The 26,204-nt window shown below is 47.5% G+C and overlaps 1 protein-coding gene across 6 annotated transcripts in view; it reads right to left on the bottom strand.

Moving 5' to 3' along the window:
* Positions 1-26,204, bottom strand: part of cfap69 (cilia and flagella associated protein 69) — a 224,067-nt gene that overhangs the window by 148,268 nt on the left and 49,595 nt on the right. For 3 of the 6 annotated variants that reach the window (XM_085987885.1, XM_085987888.1, XM_085987886.1), the window contains exon 3: positions 16,710-16,775. The exons of the other annotated variants lie outside the window; for them this stretch is intronic. In XM_085987885.1, coding sequence (XP_085844011.1) covers positions 16,710-16,775 — 66 coding nt within the window. The remainder of the gene's footprint in view (positions 1-16,709; positions 16,776-26,204) is intronic. 6 annotated transcript variants of the gene reach the window in all.

The raw sequence follows: 26,204 nt of genomic DNA, 5'->3' as shown, positions 1-26,204 counted from the left end.
TGAGTCCCAGGACTAGTTGACTGAGGGTATTCTTCTTTATGGTCCTCTCTTGGCTTTTCAGGGCTTCGTAATGATAGCAGTGGGGGTTGCTCATTTTTAGGTGTTTCCAAAATTTGGTGGCTCTTTTTTGGATAGTGATTATTAATGGATATTGGCCTAGTTCTGCCCTGCATGCATTGTTTACCTTTGAGTCCGGAGGATACTTTTACAGAATTCTGCATGTAGGATCTCAATTGGGTGTTTGTCCCATTTTGCAAATTCTTGTTGTGTTAGCGGTCCCCACACCTCACTGCCATAGAGGGCAATTGGTTCAATTACTGATTTAAAAATTTTGAGCCAAATGTTAATTGGGATTTCTATTTGGATTGATTTTTTAATGGCATAGAAAGCCCTTCTGGCTTTTCTCTTTCAGTTCATTCACAGCCAGATGAAAATTTCCCGTAGAACTGATTTTTAAGCCCAAGTATGTGTAGTTAGTGGTTTGTTCAATTTTAGTTGTTCCTAGTGTGAAATTTATTTTGGGTCCCTGATGTCTGGATCTTTGCTGGAACACAAGACTTTGGTGGACTTTGTTTTTTGGGGGTTTATTGTCTCTCTCTCTCTCTCTCTCTCCTTCCCTCTCTCTCCTTCTCTCTCTCTCTCTCCTTCCACCCCTCTCTCTTTCCCCCTCTCTCTCTGCTTCCCTCTGTCTCTCCTTCCCCCTCTCTCTCCTTCCCCCTCTCTCTCTCTCCTTCCCCCTCTCCTTCCCCTCTCTCTCCTCTTCCCTCTCCCTTTCTGTCTCTCTCCTTTCCTCTCTCTCTCTCCTTCCCTCTCTCTCTCTCCTTCCCCCTCTCTCTCCTTACCCCTCTCCTCTCTCTCTCTCTCCTTCCCCCTTTCTCTCTCCTTCCCTCTCTCTCTCTCTCTCCTTCCCCCTCTCTCTCTCTCTCCCCTTCCCCGTCTCTCTCACTCCTTCCCCCCCTCTCTCTCTCCTTCCCCCCCCTCTCTCTCTCTCCTTCCCTCTCTCTCTCCTTCCCTCTCTCTCTCTCCTTCCCTCTCTCTCTCTCTCCTTACCCCTCTCTCCTTCCCCCTCACTCTCTCTCCTTCCCCCCTCTCTCTCCTTCCCCCTCTCTCTCTCCTTCCCCCTCTCTCTCTCCTTCCCCCTCTCTCTCTCTCCTTCCCCCTCTCTCCTTCCCTCTCTCTCTCCTTCCCTCTCTCTCTCTCTCTCTCTCCTTCCCTCTCTCTCTCTCTCTCCTTCCCCTCTCTCTCCTTCCCTCTCTCTCTCCATCCCCCTCTCTCTCTCCATCCCCCTCTCTCTCCTTACCCCTCTCTCTCCTTCCCCCCTCTATCTCTCTCTTTTTCTCTCTCTCTCCTTCCCCCCTCTCTCTCCTTCCCCCTCTCTCTCCTTCCCCCTCTCTCTCTCTCCTTCCCCCCTCTCTCCTTCCCCCCTCTCTCCTTCCCCCCTCTCTCTTCCTCCCCCTCTCTCTCTTCCCCCCCTCTCCCCTTCCCCCCTCTCTCTTTCCCCCCCTCTCCAACTCCTTCCCCCTCTCTCTCTCTCCTTCCCCCCTCTCTCTCTCTCTCCTTCCCCCTCTCAATTCAATTCAATTCAAATTGCTTTATTGGCATGACAAGGTACATCTTATGTTGCCAAAGCATCGAAAAAAATTATGGTTTAACACATAAACACAGATCTATCCATACAGTGGTATAAACAGATATATCCCGGAGTGTATAAATATACATTCATATAATTTGTATATACTCTTTTCTTAGATTTAATGGTTGTCCCTCTGTTTATGGCAAGCTGTAACATAGTGTGCCGCTAAGGTTACACAATTTCTCTCTTCCCCTAGTAGGTATGGGAGTTTATGGTCGTCATTCAAGTTTCTGAATTCCTGGCATATTTTTGTGAATTTTGGGAAGAAATTCTCCCTTATGCCCTGATATTTTCTACAAGCTGTGAGGAAGTGCATCTCTGTCTCCACCACTCCCTGACTGCAGTGAGAGCATATCCTGTCCTCTCTTGGTAGCCGGGTCTGCCTGTGTCTACCTTTTTCAATGGCCAGGCTATGTTCACTAAGTCTGTACATTGTCAAGGTTTTTCCTCAGTTTGCTATCCTTTACCATGGTCAGATAATCAGCCATGTTGTATTGTCTGTTTAGGGCCAAGTAGCAATTGAGTTTGTTTTGGGTTTTTGTTGTTTCTGCCCAATATGACAGATATTTTTCCTTTTGCTTAGTGACGATTGTGTTGGGTCGAATTCTTTGTGTTACGCTGTCACTGTCCTGGGGCTGGTTATTGTTAGTAGTGTTAGTAGTTACTTCACTGAGTCCCAGGACTAGTTGACTGAGGGTATTCTTCTTTATGGTCCTCTCTTGGCTTTTCAGGGCTTCGTAATGATAGCAGTGGGGGTTGCTCATTTTTAGGTGTTTCCAAAATTTGGTGGCTCTTTTTTGGATAGTGATTATTAATGGATATTGGCCTAGTTCTGCCCTGCATGCATTGTTTACCTTTGAGTCCGGAGGATACTTTTACAGAATTCTGCATGTAGGATCTCAATTGGGTGTTTGTCCCATTTTGCAAATTCTTGTTGTGTTAGCGGTCCCCACACCTCACTGCCATAGAGGGCAATTGGTTCAATTACTGATTTAAAAATTTTGAGCCAAATGTTAATTGGGATTTCTATTTGGATTGATTTTTTAATGGCATAGAAAGCCCTTCTGGCTTTCTCTTTCAGTTCATTCACAGCCAGATGAAAATTTCCCGTAGAACTGATTTTTAAGCCCAAGTATGTGTAGTTAGTGGTTTGTTCAATTTTAGTTGTTCCTAGTGTGAAATTTATTTTGGGTCCCTGATGTCTGGATCTTTGCTGGAACACAAGGACTTTGGTTTTTTGGGGGTTTATTGTCTCTCTCTCTCTCTCTCTCTCCTTCCCTCTCTCTCCTTCTCTCTCTCTCTCTCCTTCCACCCCTCTCTCTTCCCCCTCTCTCTCTGCTTCCCTCTGTCTCTCCTTCCCCCTCTCTCTCCTTCCCCCTCTCTCTCTCTCCTTCCCCCTCTCCTTCCCCTCTCTCTCCTTCCCTCTCCCTTTCTGTCTCTCTCCTTTCCTCTCTCTCTCTCTCCTTCCCTCTCTCTCTCTCCTTCCCCCTCTCTCTCCTTACCCCTCTCTCTCTCTCTCTCTCCTTCCCCCTTTCTCTCTCCTTCCCTCTCTCTCTCTCTCTTTCCCCCTCTCTCTCTCTCTCCCCTTCCCCGTCTCTCTCACTCCTTCCCCCCCTCTCTCTCTCCTTCCCCCCCTCTCTCTCTCTCCTTCCCTCTCTCTCTCTCCTTCCCTCTCTCTCTCTCTCCTTACCCCTCTCTCCTTCCCCCTCACTCTCTCTCCTTCCCCTCTCTCTCTCCTTCCCCCTCTCTCTCCTTCCCCCTCTCTCTCTCCTTCCCCCTCTCTCTCTCCTTCCCCCTCTCTCTCTCTCCTTCCCCCTCTCTCCTTCCCTCTCTCTCTCCTTCCCCCTCTCTCTCTCTCTCTCTCTCCTTCCCTCTCTCTCTCTCTCCTTCCCTCTCTCTCTCTCTCCTTCCCTCTCTCTCTCTCTCCTTCCCTCTCTCTCTCCATCCCCCTCTCTCTCCTTACCCCTCTCTCTCCTTACCCCCTCTATCTCTCTCTTTTTCTCTCTCTCTCCTTCCCCCCTCTCTCTCCTTCCCCCTCTCTCTCCTTCCCCCTCTCTCTCTCTCCTTCCCCCCTCTCTCCTTCCCCCCTCTCTCCTTCCCCCCTCTCTCCTTCCTCCCTCTCTCTTTCCCCCCTCTCTCTTTCCCCCCCTCTCCCCTTCCCCCCTCTCTCTTTCCCCCCCTCTCCAACTCCTTCCCCCTCTCTCTCTCTCCTTCCCCCTCTCTCTCTCTCTCCTTCCCCCTCTCAATTCAATTCAATTCAAATCGCTTTATTGGCATGACAAGGTACATCTTATGTTGCCAAAGCATCGAAAAACATTTATGGTTTAACACATAAACACAGATCTATCCATACAGTGTATAAACAGATATATCCCAGAGTGTATAAATATATACATTCATATAATTTGTATATACTCTTTTCTTAGATTTAATGGTTGTCCCTCTGTTTATGGCAAGCTGTAACATAGTGTGCCGCTAAGGTTACACAATTTCTCTCTTCCCCTAGTAGGTATGGGAGTTTTTGGTCGTCATTCAAGTTGATGAATTCCTGGCATATTTTTGTGAATTTTGGGAAGAAATTCTCCCTTATGCCCTGATATTTTCTACAAGCTGTGAGGAAGTGCATCTCTGTCTCCACCACTCCCTGACTGCAGTGAGAGCATATCCTGTCCTCTCTTGGTAGCCGGGTCTGCCTGTGTCTACCTTTTTCAATGGCCAGGCTATGTTCACTAAGTCTGTACATTGTCAAGGTTTTTCCTCAGTTTGCTATCCTTTACCATGGTCAGGTAATCAGCCATGTTGTATTGTCTGTTTAGGGCCAAGTAGCAATTGAGTTTGTTTTGGGTTTTTGTTGTTTCTGCCCAATATGACAGATATTTTTCCTTTTGCTTAGTGACGATTGTGTTGGGTCGAATTCTTTGTGTTACGCTGTCACTGTCCTGGGGCTGGTTATTGTTAGTAGTGTTAGTAGTTACTTCACTGAGTCCCAGGACTAGTTGACTGAGGGTATTCTTCTTTATGGTCCTCTCTTGGCATTTCAGGGCTTCGTAATGATAGCAGTGGGGGTTGCTCATTTTTAGGTGTTTCCAAAATTTGGTGGCTCTTTTTTGGATAGTGATTATTAATGGATATTGGCCTAGTTCTGCCCTGCATGCATTGTTTACCTTTGAGTCCGGAGGATACTTTTACAGAATTCTGCATGTAGGATCTCAATTGGGTGTTTGTCCCATTTTGCAAATTCTTGTTGTGTTAGCGGTCCCCACACCTCACTGCCATAGAGGGCAATTGGTTCAATTACTGATTTAAAAATTTTGAGCCAAATGCTAATTGGGATTTCTATTTGGATTGATTTTTTAATGGCATAGAAAGCCCTTCTGGCTTTCTCTTTCAGTTCATTCACAGCCAGATGAAAATTTCCCGTAGAACTGATTTTTAAGCCCAAGTATGTGTAGTTAGTGGTTTGTTCAATTTTAGTTGTTCCTAGTGTGAAATTTATTTTGGGTCCCTGATGTCTGGATCTTTGCTGGAACACAAGGACTTTGGTTTTTTGGGGGTTTATTGTCTCTCTCTTTCTCTCTCCTTGCCTCTCTCTCTTTCTCTCTCTCTATCTCTCCTTCCCCCTCTCTCTCTCTCTCCTTCCCCCCTCTCTCTCTCTCCTTCCCCCTCTCTCTCTCCTTCCCCCCTCTCTCTCTCTCTCTCTCCTTCCCCCTCTCTCTCTCTCTCCTTCCCCCCCTCTCTCTCCTTCCCCCTCTCTCTCTCTCTCTCCTTCCCCCTCTCTCTCTCTCTCCTTCCCCCTTTCTCTCTCTCTCCTTCCCCCTTTCTCTCTCTCTCCTTCCCCCCCTCTCTCTCTCCTTCCCCCTCTCTCTCTCTCTCTCCTTCCCCCTTTCTCTCTCTCTCCTTCCCCCTTTCTCTCTCTCCTTCCCCCTTGTAAAGTCTGTGGGTTATATGGTGAATTAATACACAGACTACAAGAGTAACTTTAACAGGACTTTACTATTCGAAGGTCAGGGCGAATCTGCCCAATAAATCCTTACCCAGCACTTATATACCGGTGTGGTCACTCCCGGCATTACAGTATACAGCAGCCAAGATAAAGTAGTGCAACACCTAAAATAGTTCTCTTAAAGGTGGACGGTTACATACAATAGTTCTCTTAAAGGTAGAACGGTTACATACACTACAATCCTCCCTTTTTAGCTTACAACATACTTATTCCCCATTAAACATAACATATATCCAACTTCATGTAAAAACAGTTCACAGATGTAGTCTCTGCGGAAACAGTTCACAGATTCAGTCTCTGCGGGAAACAGTTCACAGATTCAGTCTCTGCGGAAAACAGTTCACAGATTCAGTCTCGGTGTAGTCGGTTCACGTTGCTGGAGTGACTCATCCAATAGTCCGTCACTGGACTTAACAGCTTGAACTTCCGTCACTTCTGAACCAGCATTGTTGACTTTTAAAAGCTTGAGTACCTTGGGAAGTTTTTCTACTTCCAAACTGATTTGGCTCTGTACGGAGAGACCACGTGCGTGACCTGGTAGAGGTGATAATGGTTCAGATGGTCATCATCTTCTGCTTCGTCTTTTCCTTTTCTGCTTCTTGGAGACTCTCTGGGCTCCACTGTCAGCTGCCAGCTGCATGCACCGTTCCTCCTTCTCGTCCTCCTTTTTCCGTAGTAGCGCCACCATCTCCCGATGTTCCTTAGACTTTAGGTGATTCTTCATGGTTTCTGCACTTTGGGAGTTTTCATCACAAGCTGGGCAGAGCAGGTCATCGTAATATTCGGTGTCGTCCAACAGGTCATGGTAATATTCGGTGTCGTCCTGAGCTAGGCCAGCGAGAGGGTCTTCTATTTCCTCCATACCCAGCTGGACGTTAGCCAGCTTTTGTTCCAAATCCAGACATCTTTCCTGAAGAGACTTCTTCATGCGTTCAGTTTCATCCAGCTTTTTCTGGGCTTCCTGCAAGTCTTTTACTAATGACCTCATTCATGATTTCAATACTTCAACTTCATTGGGAGATTGATTGATTGTATTATTCAATCCCTCTACTGGAGCAGCTGTTTCAGCATTCTGTTGTTCAACATTGACGTGAATCAGCGTACTTTTGGCATCCAAGGTTTGCTCTGCTGCCATCTTCTCAGTCTGTGTTGCAACCTCAGCTATTCCAATAACTTTTGGGAGCTCCAAATCCCTCTCCTTTGAAGATTTAGACTCATGTCCAAATTGTTCCCATTTCAGAGTCTTGTCCCTCAGCATGTGAAGGAGTTGGCTGACCATTGACTCTTCTGACCTCATCCGTTTCCCAGTAGCTGCAGGGCTGTTTATAACCTTGCCCTGGGGCTCCTTTGCTGTTTCTACTTCGCCATCATCCGCAGCCTCCACCATTCGAATTTCCACAAATGAATCATCCGGTGATGCTGCACCCAACTTCAGTAGGAGCTCGGAATTCATGGCGACCAACTCAGCCTTTTCTGCCTGCAATCTGCTAACAAGCGCCTTCAGTTGCTGAACATCTTGCTCCACCAGATTAGAGCACGCACCTTCAGAAACCGAATCAGCTTTGATTCGTTTGGCCTCCTTGCGCAGACGGTTTGTGTGCTCCTGCTCCCTTTTCTCCCTCAGCTGTTTCTGTTGTCTTTCCAGATTCTCCCACTCTGTGTCAAAGAACGTTTTCATTGCTTTTATCTCTTGCTCGAGACGGCAACTCAATTGTTCTAATTGCTGTTGTAATTTGAAATGGAGTTGAGTTCGAGCCCGGTGTTCCTCAGACTTGTGCATGTCTGTAAACTGGACAGACTCAGAATTCTCTGCCAAACTATGTTGTTGTTGTTCAGTGGAATTCTGTTCTGAAACTTTGTTCTCCTTTGAAGCATCAGTATTTATGCACTCCTTCGTTTTTCCAACCTTAGTCAGCAAGTCCATTTTAGACTTGTCTTTCGCACCTGGGCTGGTCTTGTCGTCATCCGTTTCAGAGTCTGAGCTGATTGTCTTCACCGAGTTCTCACTCGTTATTGCTTTTAGGTAGTGCCATTCCATGTTTATTTCCCTGATCCACTCCCATCCCAGAAGTGGTGGACCTCCCTCAGGTAGTACATATAAGTCCATTCCTTGGTGTTCTTTGCCCCTGTCTCTCACCTTGACTTGTATCTTTCCCATGGGGTATACTTTATGCCCCGTGTATGTCTGCAATACGATCTTGGTATCTCTCAAGGGTATATGTGAGAATAGCCGGTTGTAATCCCTTCGATTTATGACTGATAGGGCTGATCCTGTGTCCAATTCCATTTTCACTTGGACTCCGGCTACTTTTAGTGTGACCCAGATAGTTTGTAGGTCAGCTTCCTTACTCACATTGTGAATTCTCAGACTACCCAGTTCCTGGCCGTTCGGGTCTGAATCCGAATTCTGTTCATCTGAACTCTTCTCAGCCACCTTGTGTACCTTGCTGTACTTTTCCTGCGGTGACTTTTTTCTGTTGTTGGTCTTCTTTCCTGACCGGCATACTTTAGCTATGTGACCAAGCTTGCCACATTTTCTACATTCCTGGTTTTTAAACCAGCATTGGTTCTGGTCGTGTGTTGTCTTCCCACAACGATAACATTTTGTTGTACCCGAAGTCATTTGATCCCCGCTGAGTACCGCTGCCTACAGCTGCATTTCCGCAGTGCCTCTCGCGGCTGCTTCGTGTGATGCTGCAATAAGGACAGCCTTGTCAAGTGTAAGATCGTTCTCTTCGAGCAGTCGCTTTTGTGTTCCTTCCTTCGACAACCCGCACACGAACTTGTCTCTCAATGCCTCTGTCAGATTTTCCCCAAACTGGCAGTATTTCGCTAGTCTACGCAGTTCGACCAAGTATTCCGCGTTGCTTTCCTCTTTCCGTTGCGTTCTCGCATAAAATTTGAATCGTTCTGCCAACATCAGCGGTGTGGGGTTCAAATGATCCTTCAGGACAGCAACAATATCAGCGAAAGTCTGATCCGCCAGTTTAGCTGGTGATAGAAGATGCTTCAATAGCCCGTATGTCTTCGCCCCCATTGCGTTTAATAAGGTGAGAGCTTTATCATCATCTGCTATTTTATTGGCCTCACAATATATCTCGATGCGTTCTACGTACGTGGCCCAATCTTCCACCTCGGAATCGAAGTTGTTGATGTTACCATGCTTAGGCATCTTCACTATCTTTTTGAGAAACCACAACGAATTTGCTCGTTACTTTTTTTTCCCAAAAATGGCGGTTTCCCGCGCTTGTCTTCTTCCCCGCCCACTTCCAAAATGGCGGTTTCCCGCTTCTGTCTTCTTCCCCGCCTACTGGCGGCTTCCCGCGTTTCTTCCCCTGGCGGGAGGGGTCAGCTTTCCTTCGGGCAACGACCGCTGGCTTTCGGAGTTCGCAGCCTGCGCGCCGGCTTCAGTGCGTTCCTTGTTCCCTTTTCTCGGCAGGGCAACCGGCGCTGGGGACAACCCATTGACGGCGAACAGTTCCAGCCGCTGGCTGAATCTCCTCGGTCTCCCTCGCTCGGCTCTGTCTCTCCCACTCGCTCGGGCTCTGTCTCTCCCTCAGCGGCTTCCAATCGTGCCTCCCAGCCCTCTCGCCGTCCGGTCCTTTCCTCCCCCGGCTGCAGCTGAGTTCTCCGCGGTTTCTTATTTTTATTTCTTCCCGCGCCTTACGATCCCGGTCGCAGCGCCTCGCGGCCTCGGTAGCTGCCCGGCCTTTCGCCGGTCGCGGTCGAGCTGTCTCACGACGCTGTTGCGTCTCCCAGCCCGCTTGTAGCCCGGTCTCTCACACCGGCTGCGTTCCTGCTTGTATCCCGGTCTCTCACACCGGCTGCGTTCCCGCTTGTACCGCGGCTTCCGTGCCCTACGCTGCCCCAGTCTCAGCGCCTCTGGGCCCGACTTCTGTCCGGCTCCTTTCCCCCGACCGTGGTCGACTTCACCGCCCTTATCCTCCGTTTCTTTTTATTTTCCCCCTACTCACAGTCAACGTGGCCGACTTGCTTCTCTTGGCTGATCGGCTCACTCACCGCCGTGGCAGAAGGGACAATAACAGCCTGTTGCTGATGGAAGGCTTCGTGTCTGAATCCTTCCTTTTTCCTTGCTCTGCAGACTCGAGTCTTCTCTCAGCAGAACGACGAGGGCGGGTGCCTCTTCTCGACGCTCGTTAACTGCTTTGGGTGTGTCGCTGCCGCAGGGTAAGATCGAACCCGTCGCCACTGTAAAGTCTGTGGGTTATATGGTGAATTAATACACAGACTACAAGAGTAACTTTAACAGGACTTTACTATTTGAAGGTCAGGGCGAATCTGCCCAATAAATCCTTGCCCAGCACTTATATACCGGTGTGGTCACTCCCGGTATTACAGTGTACAGCAGCCAAGATAAAGTAGTGCAACACCTAAAATAGTTCTCTTAAAGGTGGACGGTTACATACAATAGTTCTCTTAAAGGTAGAACGGTTACATACACTACACCCCTTTCTCTCTCTCTCTCCTTCCCCCTTTCTCTCTCTCTCCTCCCCCCTCTCTCTCTCTCTCTCGCCTTCCCCCTCTCTGTCTCTCTCTCTCTCTCCTTCCCCCCTCTCTCTCTCCTTCCCCCCCTCTCTCTCTCTCCTCCCACCCCTCTCTCCTTCCCCCCTCTCTCCTTCCCCCCTCTCTCCTTCCCCCTCTCTCTCTCTCCTTCCCCTTCTCTCTCCTTCCCCCTCTCTCTCTCCTTCCCCCTCTCTCTCTCCTTCCCCCTCTCTCTCTCTCTCTCTCCTTCCCCCTCTCTCACTCTCTCTCCTTCCCTCTCTCTCTCTCCTTCCCTCTCTCTCTCTCTCTCCTTCCCCCTCTCTCTCTCTCCTTCCCCCTCTCTCTCTCTCCCCTTCCCTCTCTCTCTCTCTCCTTCCCTCTCTCTCTCTCTCCTTCCTCTCTCTCTCTCCTTCCCTCTCTCTCTCTCCTTCCCCCTCTCTCGCTCTCTCCTTCCCCCTTTCTCTCTCTCTCCTTCCCCCTCTCTCTCTCCTTACCTCTCTCTCTCTCTCTCCTTTCCGCTCTCTCTCTCTCTCCTTCCCCCTCTCTCTCTCTCCTTCCCCCTCTCTCTCTCTCTCCTTCCCCCTCTCTCTCTCTTACCCCCTCTCTCTCTCTCTCTCCTTCCCCCGTCTCTCTCCTTCCCCTCTCTCTCCTTCCCCCTCTCTCTCTCTCTCTCCTTCCCCTCTCTCCTTCCCTCTCTCTCTCTCTCCTTCCCCCCCTCTCTCTCTCTCCTCCCCCCTCTCTCTCTCTCCTTCCCCCTCTCTCTCTCTCCTTCCCCCTCTCTCTCTCTCCTTCCCCCTCTCTCTCTCTCCTTCCCCCTCTCTCTCTCTCTCCTTCCCCCTCTCTCGCTCTCTCTCCTTCCCCCTCTCTCTCTCTCTCCTTCCCCCTCTCTCTTTCCCTCTCTCTCCTTCCCACACAGACAGACAGACAGACAAACTCATTTATATATATAATAAAAATTATTTGTTCTTTTTTCATAACAGCATGCCCTCAAAAAAACGTAACAGACTTGGATGCAGCATTAACAAAAAACGAAGTTAAAGAACCACCTCCTGGGTGCTTAGGAAGAGTTCTTCAATCCCAACAGTTTCATAAACAGTTTTATAAACATGGCAGCGGTTTCTTCATTTCCCTCGGCAACGCCGGGTACTCCAGCTAGTTAAAAATAAATTGCGGCTGTCCAGTGTCAATCAATATCTATCCATTCTCTTTGTGTAATTGGAATAGTATTAATAAAGTGCTAGGTATTATCAGTCATGTGATCAGCAGGGACCAATCAGATCCAAGAATTTATAGCAAAATGCCTGTGCTTGATCTCATAACAATGTCCTTACTCCTGGCCTGAACTCTGCAGCCACCCTTTCCCCTTCCTGGCCCTGCATGCAGCTCAACTGCAGCAACACACCGAAAGGAACATTTGGCCTCTACTTAGGCACTAACCCCAGCCTCTGCTCTTGCAATGAACTTAACCAGCCAACCGCTGACAGCTGACCCTCACCCAGCCATGTCGTATGTCAACCTGGCAACCATGAGCTTCGTCTGGACTCCAACTCCAACCTCCTCTTACTGAGAGGTTAGCAACTCCCATAGGAGAAAAACACCCAATTAACTTCATCCTTACATTAAATTACTGGAAGCATGCTCACTTTTTTCAATTTTACTCTTATATATCCAATATCTACAATATATATGTAAAGATATGTATATTTACAATTCTACCAGCATTTATATTGTAATATGGAATCATTATTTATAATGCTTTGATATTTTAATGATATCTGCATCTAAAAGTTATATTTCATTTATATTATTTTATGCAATTATAAGATGTAACATTTAGATATTATGGGGGAAAAATTCAATATCGCCCCGTTTGGGGTGCCGTTATCAGGCGTGCGCAAAATTTAGCACCTGGCGCTAATTATCGCCTCCGACGACAAACTTGGCTTTTATTGCCCCTGGAGGTGATTGGAGCGCTAAATCAGGTGCTACACACCTCTCTTAAGGCGCAAAGGCCGAGGAGCGAGGCGCTACCTCAGAGCGCGGGTGCAGCGCAGGTGCTGTCAGTTAGCGATTGAACACAGACACACTGGCGCCGGCCAGCTCTTAAAGGGAGGGTCGATCTTGCTCTCCAGCCACACCCTGCTCACTGGAGCCTTGAATCTCGGCCTGGACAGACCTGTGGCTAAATCTTGCAGGCAAGGACTATGGAGCGGGCCTTGGCGGCTCTGGTTGGCACGGTGGAGCGCAGAAGATCTATACTGTACCCAGAGAGTGGCAGGAGGCCTTTGCCACGTGAGTACAGAAGAGTGTGGAGGGAGGTGGCACAGAGCGTCTCCTCCAGGAGCATGGTGCCCAGGACCCATACTCAATGTAGAAAAAAGTTCAATGACCTCACTCGGGTCATCAGGGTGAGTGGCTTTTTTTCAATACCTCTCCATCCCTCCATCTCAACCTCACTCTATGGCCAGAGGGTCTTAAAAGCCCCAATGCCCAACACTCATCCAACACCAATGGCCCTTTCATGAAACACACATGCACATTCCACACTTTGCATACAGTAAGGACTATTCAACTATGAGAGGCACATCAGGTAAGACCATGGCTGCATACAGTAATGGCTATTCAACTATGGGAGGCACATCAGGCAAGACCATGGCTGCATACAGTAAGGGCTATTCAACTATGGGAGGCACATCAGGCAAGACCATGGCTGCATACAGTAAGGGCTATTCAACTATGGGAAGCACATCAGGCAAGACCATGGTTGTATATTTACTTACACGCCGTCCTTTTTCTTGCAGGCCAAGCTATCTCATACAGGAAACTTTGTGATATCCGGCACCGATGGGACCGAGCTGTTGCCGATCTATCAAAACTGCCGGACATACAAAGTTAATGCTGAAGCATACGGAGGTTTTCATCTCCATATCTGACAACAAACACTGTTGCTTAGCAACAGCTTGTAAACAGTCGGCCCGTACCTTGGAAGCGTCTCTGTAGCTTAGCAACAGCTTCAGAGAGACTTTCCAGAGCCCGACTGTTGAAAACAAAGCCACGAGAAGAAAAACAACCTAACAAAACGGCTCCTGATTTCTGCCGGTAGATCAAGGTTTCCGGACATACAACCTCCGGATAAACCAAAGTTTCCTGTAATAGGAGACAGCAGCAACAGACAGGTGGAGGGTGGCCTCAGCTGCAACCCCTCAGCGATCTTGAGGTCCGCGTCCACAGGATTGTGGCAAGCTGGGTGATCGGTCCCGTCGCCACTGGAGACGCCGACCCCGTTCTGGACAGCAATGGTAAGGTCATCACCTTTTTGTCCTCTCTCCTTCCACTTGTCCCTCACAACACCAGCCTGTGACACTTTCAATCCAACTTACTAAATCGCTGCACTTATTCCTCCCTTACTGCCACCCTGTCCTCAAGCTAAAGCCACTCTTGTACCTCCCTGCTTTCAGATGGTGATTCACCAGCTGAGCAGACGGGCCCTCAAGCTGCCAGTGGGAGTGAAGGAGCGGTGTCATCAGCCAGGGGCACAGTGGATATCCCTTGTCCCCGAGAAGCCAACCACCTGGGTGATGCGGTGCCTGGAAAAGTTCTGCCACAGTAGTCTGGCGCAGGATGAATGCATCGTGGCTGCTGCCAGGATAGTGGGCATTGACAGCGAGTATCAGCTGTCTGTGGTTACAGACCAACTGACCGTTTAAGGAATGGAACCCCTTTCAGTTGCGGAAATTCTCGGCATTCTCATGCGGAGCACGCAAAGCCACATGCATGCAGTCAATGGCGCCCTGCACCATAGGGAAGCCCGCTACCCTAGCAAAGCCCATTGCACATTCTTGCTGCTTGTCCGGGGTCATGGGGAAAGAGATGTACTCTTATCTCCTTTTATAGAGGGCATTTGTGACCTGACGGCTGCAGCAATGCACCGCGAACTGGGAGATATTGGCGATGTCCCCAGTAGCTGATTGAAATGAGCCAGTGGCATAAAAGTTGAGAGCCACTGTTATCTTCACTGCCACCGACAGAGACGTCCTGCTCTGCAGTTGAGGCTGCAGAGCTGGCTGCAGCAGGTGGCAGAGCTCAGTGACCACCTCCTTGCTGAAGCGCAGACTTCGCAAACACTGCTCCTCAGTCATATTAATGTAGGAGAATTGTTGGCAAAACACCCTGGGAGGGTAAGGTCTCCTGTACAGAGGCCTGTTGGCCCTCCTCCGTCTGGCCATGATTGCCACTCTCTCTCTGCATCTCTGTGCCCTCCGAATCTGATGGCGTAGGACGATGCCCCCAATCAGTGCAGCCCCCAAAGTATCTTGGCAATCAAAGTAATGAAGGTCAAAAACCAAAGTACCTGCAAAGTTATGGTCAGAAGCCAAAACTACTTCAGACAGCGTTGACTCAATGCAGAAATCTCTCTTTCTCTCTCTCAAAATCTCTCTCTCTCAGAACGAGTGGTGCAAAAATGTCTACCACAGAAAAAGCCAGGAAGAGGCCCCCTTTAAATAGCGCCCCTCCCCCCCAGTCCCACAGTGACTGGGAAGCGTTCCAGTCTACCTGTCGTTGGTTGCGCCAGGCGGAAAGGAGGGGGGCGCCACTCAATTTCCATTCCGGGGCGTCACAAGGGCGTTGCACGCTCGAATGATGTCAAGATCTGCGTGCGCAGGAGATCGGGCGGTATTGTTTAGCGCCGCCGCAAAATGTCCGGTCAATTCCGCGAGAGGCGCAGATATCGCCTCGCCCGGGCGCTAGTTGCTTTGCGCTCCATTAGCGCCCTCTTAAGGCGCTAACGGGAGGCGCAAATCAACTGAATTTTCCCCCCTATATAGCTGGATAGATTTATGCAGTTAGATGTATTTCTATTTTTATATATGTATAAAAATGGTAATATGGTGTATATTCTGTATGTTTCTGATGCTCATCTATTATATTTCTAATTATTATATAACAGGAGTTAGTGACAGCTGAAGGACACTATCCCATTTCTTTTGAACTTTTATCCATTAACAATATCATTAAAAAATGTAATAGTTTCAGAAGGCATTTGTTAAGGTTCCGCACAAGAGATTATTTGCTAAAATAAAAGCACATGAAATTGGAGGTAACCTTGTGACATGGGTTGGTAATTGGCTGGGAGGTAGGAGACAGAGAGTAGGGATAAAAAGAATATACAGGAAACTTTCTGGTATCCGGCACCGACGGGACCGAGCTGGTGCCGTTAGATCAAAACTGCCGTAGAAACCAGCGCTAATGTTAAAACATACGGCGCTCAGAGCTCCATGTGAAGCAACAAACCCTGTTGCTTAGCAACAGCTTCAAAACAGTCAGCGCAGCTTGCAAGCGTCTAGCTGAAGCTGTTGCTTAGCTACAGAGACGCTTGCAGAGCCAGGACTGGAGAAAAGAAGCAACGAAAAGAAAAAAAATTATCTGAACCGACTCCTGAATTTTGCTGGTAGATAGAGCTTTCCGGACATTTAACCTCCGGATAAACGAAAGTTTCCTGTACTCTGATTGGCAAGTTGTGACAAGTGGTGTTCCATCAGGGAGCTGCTTTTCACCATATAATCAATGACTTGGATGAAGGAATAGAGTTGTAGATCCAAGTTTGCAGATGACACAAAGTTTGGAGGTACAGTGAGTTGTGTAGATGGGAGCAGGAAGATGCAAAGGGACATAGACAAATTAAGTGAGTAGGCAAAACTAGCAGGTGAAATTCAACATGGGGAAGTTGAGGTCATTCACTTTGGATCTGACAAAGACAAATCGGAATTTTTCCTAAATGGTGAGAGACTTGGAACTATAGACGAGCATTGTGATTTGAGTGTCCATGTTCACAAATCAGTAAATGCTAGTGAACAGGTGCAAAAAGCAATCAAAAAGGCTAATGGAATGTTGGTCTTTTTCTCACGGGGGATGGAATATAAATGGGAGGAAGTGATGCTTCAGTTGTACAGAGCCTTGATCAGACCCCATCTGGAGTACTGCGTTCAGTTTAGTGCACCATACCTCAGGAAGGATATAATGGACTTGGAGGTACAGCGCAGTTTCACCAGAATGATACTGGGGCGTAAAAGGTTAAAATGAAGACAAGTTGCATAAACTTGGCTAGTATTCCCTTGAGGTTAGACGGTTGAGGGGCGATCTAATTGACATGTTTAAAATGATAAAGAGATCCGATAGGGTAGATACAGAGAAACTATTTCCTCTGGTGAGTGAATCCAGGTCAAGGGGATATAATCTTCAAATTAGAACGAGGCCATTTAGGAATGAATCAGGAAGCACTTTTTCCACTCAAAAGGTAGTGGAAATCTAGAACTCTCTCCCCTAAAAGCCTGTGGATGCTGGGTCATTTGGAAATTTTCAAGACTGAGAGCGATAGATTTTTTTTAGGTAAGGGTAGATCAAAGACTGATAAATAGAGTTGAGCTACAGATCACTTGTGATCTGATTGAATGGTGGAACAGGATCGAGGGGCTGAATGTCCTACTCTTGTTGCTATGTAACACAATATTTTGAGTTATGCTTAATGCACAGAAACATAAATAAGTGAATTGTCAACAGCAAAAAGGATACAAAACCAAACTGATAATGTTTCACCACCCTCTTCAAAGCATGTAGATGTCTCTCAGTAAGGTTGCACTGCAGAATATGCAAAAATAGAATTATATGCAGAAATGGCCTCAAATGTGATACATGCATCAATATTTGATTGAAAAAGTAGGGGCTTCTAAATTCCAATAACATTCTCATGCATTATGATCAGTGGTCTGACTGAGGCTTTTAAGTTAAATTGAGAAATTAAGTGCTTCAACCTAAAATGCAAAGCCAAATGGAAAAAATGACTTTAAAAGGAGAATGTTACCCTCATTAACACTTTCAACAATGAAACAGAGAAAAAACATGATTCCAGCATGATTCTATTACATATCTTTTTTAACAATGGACATTTCTGTAGGTTTCACCTCAAATTTTAATACAAAAATACACTGAATTCTGACAAATATCATGGACAAAATGAACATGAATACATTTACCCCATTATTATAAATTACCAAATTGTGATACCACTGTTGGTTATGAGAATACCTTAGTAATCATTCTTGGGAAGTTCACATGATGAGGTTCAATGTGATAAATACAGAACACTTTTTTTTAAAACAGTGACTTGATATCCTCAGAATCCCAGAGGTCATCAGATGTCTGTCAGTTTGTAATCAGAGTTCCATATACTTTGTACTTCTTACCGCGGGTGTCGGCAGGAGGCGCGAGCGGGAAGCTTGAAAAAGCTTCAGAGACCCAGGTAAGGCCTCAGACCGCGGGAGTCGGCGGGAGACGCGAGCGGGAAGCTTGAAAAAGCTTCAGAGACCCAGGTAAGGCCTCAGACCGCGGGTGTCGGCAGGAGGCGCGAGCGGGAAGCTTGAAAAAGCTTCAGAGACCCAGGTAAGGCCTCAGACCGCGGGTGTCGGCGGGAGGCGTGAGCAGGAAGCTTGAAAAAGCTTCAGAGACCCAGGTAAGGCCTCAGACTGCAGGTGTCGGCGGGAGGCGCGAGCGGGAAGCTTGAAAAAGCTTCAGAGACCCAGGTAAGGCCTCAGACCGCGGGTGTCGGCGAAAGGCGCGAGCGGGAAGCTTGAAAAAGCTTCAGAGACTCAGGTAAGGCCTACCAGTCTCCAGTCTCGGACCTCAGAGGGAAGGAGAGAGGTAAAAAGTAATCCAAGTGTGACGTCACCAGAAAGTGGGTAAGTGATTGGTTGGTGAGTACTTCTCTCTTTTGAAGCTTAAACTCTGTGGTTTATAGTTTCTAAGGTGCGATATTCATCATCTAGAATCGGGGCAGAGGGTACTTAAGAATAATATTAATAAATTTAATTAATTACATAGAATGGGAGATCAGGTGATGTGTTGCTGCTGCAATATGTGGGAGCTGGTGAACACCATTGATGCTCACAGTGATCACATTTGCAGTAAGTGTTGGCTGCTCGAGGAATTCCGGCTTCGTGTTGAAGAGCTGGAGTCCGAGCTTCAAACACTGAGACACATCAGGGAGGGGGAGGGTTACCTGGACTCTGTGTATCAGGAGGTAGTCACATCAATTAGATTAATTAATTCAGATGTAGTCCGTGGCCAGGGTCAGGATGGTGTGACTAGAAGTGAGGCAGGTACGGGGATCCAGGAGGTAGTGTTGGAGGAGCCGCAGCCCTTGCTCTTGTCCAACAGGTTTGAGGCTCTTACTCCCTGTGAGGATGGGAACGGGGACTGCGGGGAGGATGAGCAACCCGGCCACAGCACCGTGGAACGGGGGGCCATTCAAGTGGGGGGAGATAAAAGAAATGTTGTAGTGGTAGGGGATAGTATCGTTAGGGGGGTAGGTAGAGTTCTTTGCAGACGAGAGCGAGAGTCCCGAAGGCTGTGTTGCCTGCCCGGTGCCAGGGTTAAGGACATCTCCTCTGGGCTGGAGAGAAACTTGGAGTGGGAGGGGGAGGATCCAGTTGTCATGGTCCATGTTGGTACCAACGACATAGATAGGACAAGGAAGGAGGTTCTGCTGAGGGAGTTTGAGCAGCTAGGGGCCAAATTAAAAAGCAGAACCACAACGGTAATAATCTCTGGATTACTACCTGAGCCACGTGCAAATTTGGCTAGGGTAAATAAAATTAGAGAGTTAAATGCGTGGCTCAAAGCCTGGTGTGGGAGAAATGGGTTTTGCTTCCTGGGACACTGGCATCAGTACTGGGACAGGAGAGAGCTGTTCCGTTGGGACGGACTTCACTTGGCCAGTGTTGGGACTAGAGTCCTGGCGAATTGAATAACTAGGGCTGTAGAGAGGGCTTTAAACTAATTAGTGGGGGGGAGGTTTTAAGAGAGCGAAAAATAAAAATGACAGCGGAGAAGGCAATAGAGCAAGGTAGCAGTGGGGGAATTAAAAACCAGAGTGTGTCAGGAAGGGACAGAATGTATAATGATAAAGGTAAAGTAGTAAAAGGGGTAAAAGCAGGAATAAATTGTCAGAAAACATATTTGAAAGTGCTTTATCTGAATGCACACAGCATTCATAACAAAAATGACGAGTTGACGGTACAAATAACTACACATGGGTATGATCTGGTGGTCATTACGGAAACATGGCTGCAAGATAATCATGACTGGGAACTAAACATACAAGGGTATTTGACAATTAGGAAGGACAGACAGGAAGGAAAGGGAGGTGGGGTTGCTATGTTAATCAAGGATGGAATCACTGCAATAGTCAGAAATGATATTGGGTCAAAGGATCAGGATAGTGAAATAGTTTGGGTGGAGATAAGGAATAAGAAGGGGAAAAAGTCACTAGTGGGCGTAGTCTATAGGCCTCCTAACAGTTGCAACTCTGTTGGAGGGAGTATAAATCAGGAAATAGTTGGGGCTTGTAATAAGGGAACAGCTATAATCATGGGGGATTTTAACTTTCATATTGACTGGACTAATCAAATTGGGCATGGCAGCCTTGAGGAAGAGTTCATAGAGTGTATTAGGGACGGGTTCCTTGAGCAGTATGTAACTGAACCAACCAGGGGACAGGCAATCTTAGATCTGGTCCTGTGTAATGAGACAGGATTAATAAAAAATGTCCTAGTAAAGGATCCCCTTGGAATGAGTGACCATAATATGGTTGAATTCCAAAATCAGTTTGAGGGTGAGAGAGTTGGATCTCAAACCAGCATACTGAGCTTAAATAAAGGAGACTATGAAGGTATGAGAGTAGAATTGACTAAAGTGGACTGGGAAAACAGATTAAAGTGTAAGTCGGTACAAGAGCAGTGGTCTACATTCAAGGAGATATTTCACATCTTTCAAGATAAATATATTCCACTGAGGAAAAAGAGGAGTAAAAGAAAAGACAGCCATCCGTGGCTTAGTAAAGTAATAAAGGATAGTGTCCGACTGAAAACAAGGGCATATAAAGTAGCCAAATCTAGTGGGAGGATAGAAGATTGGGAAGCATTTAAAAGCCAGCAAACAATAACTAAAAGATTAATTAAGAAAGGGAAGATAGATTATGAAAGTAAACTCGCAAATAATATAAAAACAGATAGCAAGAGTTTCGACAGCTATATAAAAAGAAAAAGGGTGGCTAAAGTGAACGTTGGTCCCTTAGAGGATGGGGCCGGAAAACTAGTGGTGGGGAACATGGAGATGGCAAAGACGCTGAACAAATATTTTGTATCAGTCTTTACAGTAGAGGACACTAAAAATATCCCAACACTGGATAAACAGGGGGCAATGGGGGGGGGAGGAGCTAAAGACGATTAAAATCACTAAGTCCATTATTAAGGAAACTGCAACAGAGCATTTGGATAAACATAATTTAATAGGACAGAGTCAGCATGGTTTTATGAAGGGGAAGTCATGTTTGACAAATTTGCTCGAATTCTTTGAGGATGTAACATACAGGGTGGATAAAGGGGAACCAGTGGATGTAGTGTCTTTGGACTTCCAAAAGGCATTTGACAAAGTTCCACACAAAAGATTACTGATCAAGATAAGAAATCACAGTATTGGGGGTAATATAGTGGCATGGGTGGAAGATTGGCTATCTAACAGAAAACAAAGAGTTGGGATAAATGGTTCATTCTCGGGCTGGCAATCAGTAACTAGTGGTGTTCCGCAGGGGTCAGTGCTGGGACCCCAACTCTTTACAATCTATATTAACGATTTGGAGGAAGGGACCGAGTGCAACATATCCAAGTTTGCCGACGATACAAAGATGGGAGGGAAAGCAATGAGTGAGGATGACATAAAAAACCTGCAAAAGGACATGGACAGGCTAAGTGAGTGGGCAGAGATTTGGCAGATGCAATATAATGTTGGAATGTGTGAGGTTATGCACTTTGGCAGAAAAAATCAAAGAGCAAGTTATTATCTAAATGGAGAGAAACTGCAAAGTGCTACAGTACAAAGGGATCTGGGGGTCCTGGTGCATGAAACACAAAAAGTTAGTATGCAGGTGCAGCAGGTGATCAGGAAGGCCAATGGAATCTTAGCTTTTATTGCAAGGGGGATGGAGTATAAAAACAGGGAAGTCTTGCTGCAGTTATACAGGGTATTGGTGAGGCCACACCTGGAATACTGCGTGCAGTTTTGGTTTCCATATTTAAGAAAAGATATACTTGCTCTCGAGGCGGTTCAGCGAAGGTTTACTCGGTTGATTCCGGAGATGAGGGGGTTGACGTATGAGGAAAGGTTGAGTAGGTTGGGACTCTACTCATTGGAGTTCAGAAGAATGAGAGGCGATCTTATCGAAACATATAAGATTGTGAGGGGGCTTGATCGGGTGGATGCGGGGAGGATGTTTCCACTGATGGGTGAGACTAGAACTAGGGGGCATAATCTAAGAATAAGGGGCTGCCCTTTCAAAACTGAGATGAGGAGAAACTTCTTCACTCAGAGGGTAGTAAATCTATGGAATTTGCTACCCCAGAGAGCTGTGGAAGCTGCAACATTAAATAAATTTAAAATGGAGATAGACAGTTTCCTTGCAGATAAGGGAATTAGGGGTTACGGGGAGAGGGCAGGGAAGTGGACGTGAGTCTAGATTCGGATCAGCCATGATCCTATTGAATGGCGGAGCAGGCCCGAGGGGCCGTATGGCCTACTCCTGCTCCTACTTCTTATGTTCTTATGTTCTTATTACTCACTGGCATGTTATATCTGTTGTAGTGCCGTGCAAAAAACATTTTCTATAATAACGGCATTTTTTCCCATTAGGTAGCTGACACAGTTTGTCAGAAATTACAACAGTGAGATTCAGGTAGTATGCTAATTTTTGTAGGGATACCTACATAGACAATAATTAGTGTAAGAGAAGGAACCAAAAGAAAGAGTATGTAAAAAATGAAACAGTCGTACAGCGTGTTAATCAGAAAAGAGATCACAGGATTATAGTGAATACATTTATGAAACTATGAACCCACTGCTTATCTTCAATCTATCTATATATATATATATATATATATATATAAAAAAGGATCCTGGTGTCTGTCTGTCTGTCTCTCTGTCTGTCTGTCTGTATGTCCGGGCTTAACTCAAAAGTTATAGAGCGTACCTACACATATGTTATATACAAAAGAAAGCTGATGATTAGGGGAGTGTCATAGGCATTTTTACTTTTTGGTCAGACAAAAATTGTTCGGACACTATACAAAAAAGTTTCAAAAAACGGACAAAATCCGCTCATTAACGATTGACCAATCCTACGGGGCAATCCACTCATTAGCGTTGAGTGACATGAAGGTTGACCAATCCTATTGGGGGAGCGTGCTGCGTCACGGGGGGCGTTTCATGGCGTGTCTGGGCGGGGCCTAATCCTGCAGCCTGCCGTTAGTGCCTCACAAATGGCGGCGGCCCTTCTTCACCCGCAAAATCTCCCTCCGGCTCTCACCTTTTACCAGGGGAGAGGCTGCTTTAAATTAGACTCTTCATCTCTTTTGTTTTTCTTTTCTCTGGCCGGCTGCGTGGGAAAACAGACAACCACGCGGCCCGAGAGACAGCGAACGGGGGAGCAGCGGCGGCGGGCCGCAGCGGGAGCTGAGCTCGGGTGAGCGGCGGCAGGCCACAGTGGGAGCTGAGCTCGGGTGAGTCGGGCCGGGCCTCAGGCGCTATGCCGCGCGCGGGGGCTCCGCTTCACCGGAGCGGCAGGGGTCCATTGGGCCGGGCCTGAGGCGCTAGGCCATGCACGGGGGCTCGGGTCGAGCGGGAGCTCAGCTCAGGTGAGTCGGGCCGGGCCCGAGGAGCTAGGGAGGGAGAGGGGAGGGAGGGAGAGAGAGGAAAGGAGGGAGAGACGGGGGAGGGAGAGAGAGAGGGAGAGAGGGAGGGAGGGAGAGGAGAGGGGGCGAGGGAGAGAGAGGGGAGGGAGGGAGAGAGAGCGGAGAGGGAGGGGGAGAGAGAGAGAGAGAGAGGGGAGAGAGAGGGGAGAGAGAGGGGCAGGGAGAGAGAGGGGGGAAGAGAGAGAGGGGAGAGAGCAGCAGGGAGAGAGAGGGGGAGGGAGAGAGAGAGGGTGAGGGAGGGAAAGAGTGAAGGGGTAGGAGAGGGAGGGAGAGCTCGCCTTCTTCCTTCCTTCCTTCCTTTGGCCGCCGCAATTCAAACTTCCCGCCGGCCTCACAAAATGGCAGCCGCCCTTCTTCACCCGCCGGGCTCTGAGTCCAGCCCCTTCCCCGGGGTGTCCTGCAAGCGGAGGAGATGTAACACCTGCCCCTATACCTTCCCACTGTCCAGGGCCCCAACACCCCTTCCAGGTGAAACAGCGATTTACTTGTACTTCTCGCAATGTAGTATACTGTATTCGCTGCTCACGATGCGGTCTCCTTTACATTGGGGAGACCAAACGCAGATTGGGTGACCGCTTTGTGGAACACCTCCGTTCAGTCCGTAAGGGTGACCCCGAGCTTCCGGTCACCTGTCATTTTAATTCAACGCTCCATTCCCACTCGGACCTCACCGTCCTTGGCCTCTTGTATTGTTCCACGGAAGCTCAACGTAAACTCGAGGAACAGCACCTCATCTTCCGATTAGGCACTCTGCAGCCTTCCGGACTCAATATCAAGTTCAACAATTTCAGATCATAACCTCGGCCCCTATTTCATTTTTTCTTGTAATTTTTCCACTCCTTTCCCCCCCCCTTTCCTTTTGTTTCGCTCTCACACCTGGCAGCTATCCCTTGCCCTGCCAGTACACTTTACACCCAATCTCAGCCTATTACCATCTCGTCTAGCTTCTAACACCTTTTATTGTCTCTTTTTTACTTTTGTTTCTTTTATTCTTTTGTCCGATCGCAGCCCTGCCTCCGATCTATCTTTTCTTTCCAGTTTTGAAGAAGGGTTCGACCCGAAACGTCAACTCAAATTTCTGTCCACGGATGTTGCCTGACCTGCTGAGTTTTTCCAGCATTTTCTGTTGTTATCTCTTCTCTATCTCCTTCCCTCACTCTCTCCTTCCCTCTCTCTCTCTCCTTTCCTCTCTCTCTCCTTCCCTCTCTCTCTCCGTCTCTCTTCCCCCTCTCTCTTTCCCTCTCTCTCTTTCCCTCCTTCCCACACAGACAGACAGACAGACAAACTAATTTATATGTATAAAAATTATTTCTACTTTTTTCATAACAACATGCCCTCAAAAAACCCTCGGCACCGCCGGGCACTCCAGCTAGTCTGCAATAAAAAGACAGATGATATTTCATTGGAGAGTACAAATTGAAACAGATCATCTAATTCTAGGAAGGATATTATTGCCCTTGAGGGGTAACAGAGATGAGCAATGAAGCAATGATTTCAGGTATCAGGAAAAGTTAGAGAAGTTCACCTTGTTTTCTTTAGAAAAGAGACTTCAAAGTGACTTAATTGAGTTTTCAGTATATTACGCAAACAACAAAAATAACTGCTTCCCCAGCATGCAGTAAATTAGGTACAGTCATGGATCATTGTATTTCAACCCTCGTACAATACTGTTAAAACTGTAGGGTCAGCTAGTGTCAACAATGGTGGGCATTCTCACCAGACCCTTTGCAGTCATTCTTACTTGTGAACGTTTCCTCATGTGATGCTTAGTAATCCATTCCAACAGCTTCTCTGCTGCACTTACAATCCTCTTCCTCACGTTATCAGCCTTTGCTCCTCCATCTAAAGACTTCTTAGAATTTCCCCATCCATACTCAAGCCAATCCTGGTTTCCTCACTTCCACTGCATGCACCTCACAGTTCTAGCCCTCTACAATCAGGTGTCAAGTCTACTTATTTCAGTAGCATTCTTTCATGTGCCTCCTCTAACCTCATCTCTCAAGGATTCAGCTCCATCATATGCAAGCTCTTTATCTAGTTTGACAAAAGCACCATTTTTGGTCATAGTCATACTCACAGAATCATACCTTTCGGCCAATGTCCCAGAATCCTCCATCACCATCCCTGGATATGTCCTGTCCCACCGGCAGGACAGACCCACCAGAGGTGGCGGAACAGTGGTATACAGTCGGGAGAGAGTGGCCCTGGGAGTCCTCAACATTGACTCCGGACCCCATGAAGTCTCATGGCTTCAGGTCAAGCACGGGCAAGGAAACCTCCTGCTGATTACCACCTACCGCCCTCCCTCAGCTGATGAGGGTGGCAACATGTACTCCTCCATGTTGAACACTACTTGGAAGAAGCACTGAGGGTAGCAAGGGCACAGAATGTATTCTGGGTGGGGGACTTCAATGTCCATCACCAGGAGCGCCTCGGTAGCACCGCTACTGACCGAGCTGGCCAACTCCGGAAGGATATAGCTGCCAGACTAGGACTGCGGCAGGTGGTGAGTGAACCAACCTGAGGGAAAAACCTACTTGACCTCGTCCTCACCAATCTACCCGTCACAGATGTATCTGTCCATGACAGCACTGAAGCAGTGACCACCGCACAGTCTTTGTGGAGATGAAATCTCGTCTTCACACTGAGGACATCCTCCATTGTGTTGTGTGGAACTACCACTGTGCTAAATGGGCTAGATTCAGAACAAATCTAGCAGCTCAAAACTGGGCATCCATGAGGCGCTGTGGGCCATCAGCAACAGCAGAATTGTATTCCACCATAATCTGTAAACTCATGGCCCAGCATATCCCTCACTCTACCATTACCATCAAGCCAGGGGACCAGCCCTGGTTCAATGAGGAATGCAGAAGAGCTTGCCAGGAATAGCACTAGGTGTACCTAAAAATGAGGTGCCAACCTGGGGAAGCTGCAACACAGGACTACGTGCGTGTTAAACAAAACAGTGGAAGAAGCATGCTATAAACAGAGCTAAGCAATCCCACAATCAACAGATCAGATCAAAGCTCTGCAATCCTGCCACATCCAGTCGTCAATGGTGGTGGACAATTAACAACTAACAGGAGGAGGAGGCTCCAGGAACATCCGCATCCTCAATGATGGCGGAGTTAAGCACGCAAGTGCAAAAGACAAGGCTGAAGCGTTTGCAACCATCTTCAGCCAGAAGTGCCGAGTGGATGATCCATATCGGCCTCCTCCTGAGGTCCCCACCATCACTGAATAATTCGATTCACTCCATGTTGTTAGA

The sequence above is a fragment of the Somniosus microcephalus genome, chromosome 5 (genome assembly GCF_052327205.1).
Source record: "Somniosus microcephalus isolate GS21.2 chromosome 5, FLI_Smic_1.0, whole genome shotgun sequence".
Taxonomy (NCBI): Eukaryota; Metazoa; Chordata; class Chondrichthyes; order Squaliformes; family Somniosidae; genus Somniosus; species Somniosus microcephalus.
This window is presented reverse-complemented; position numbering and strand designations above follow the sequence as displayed.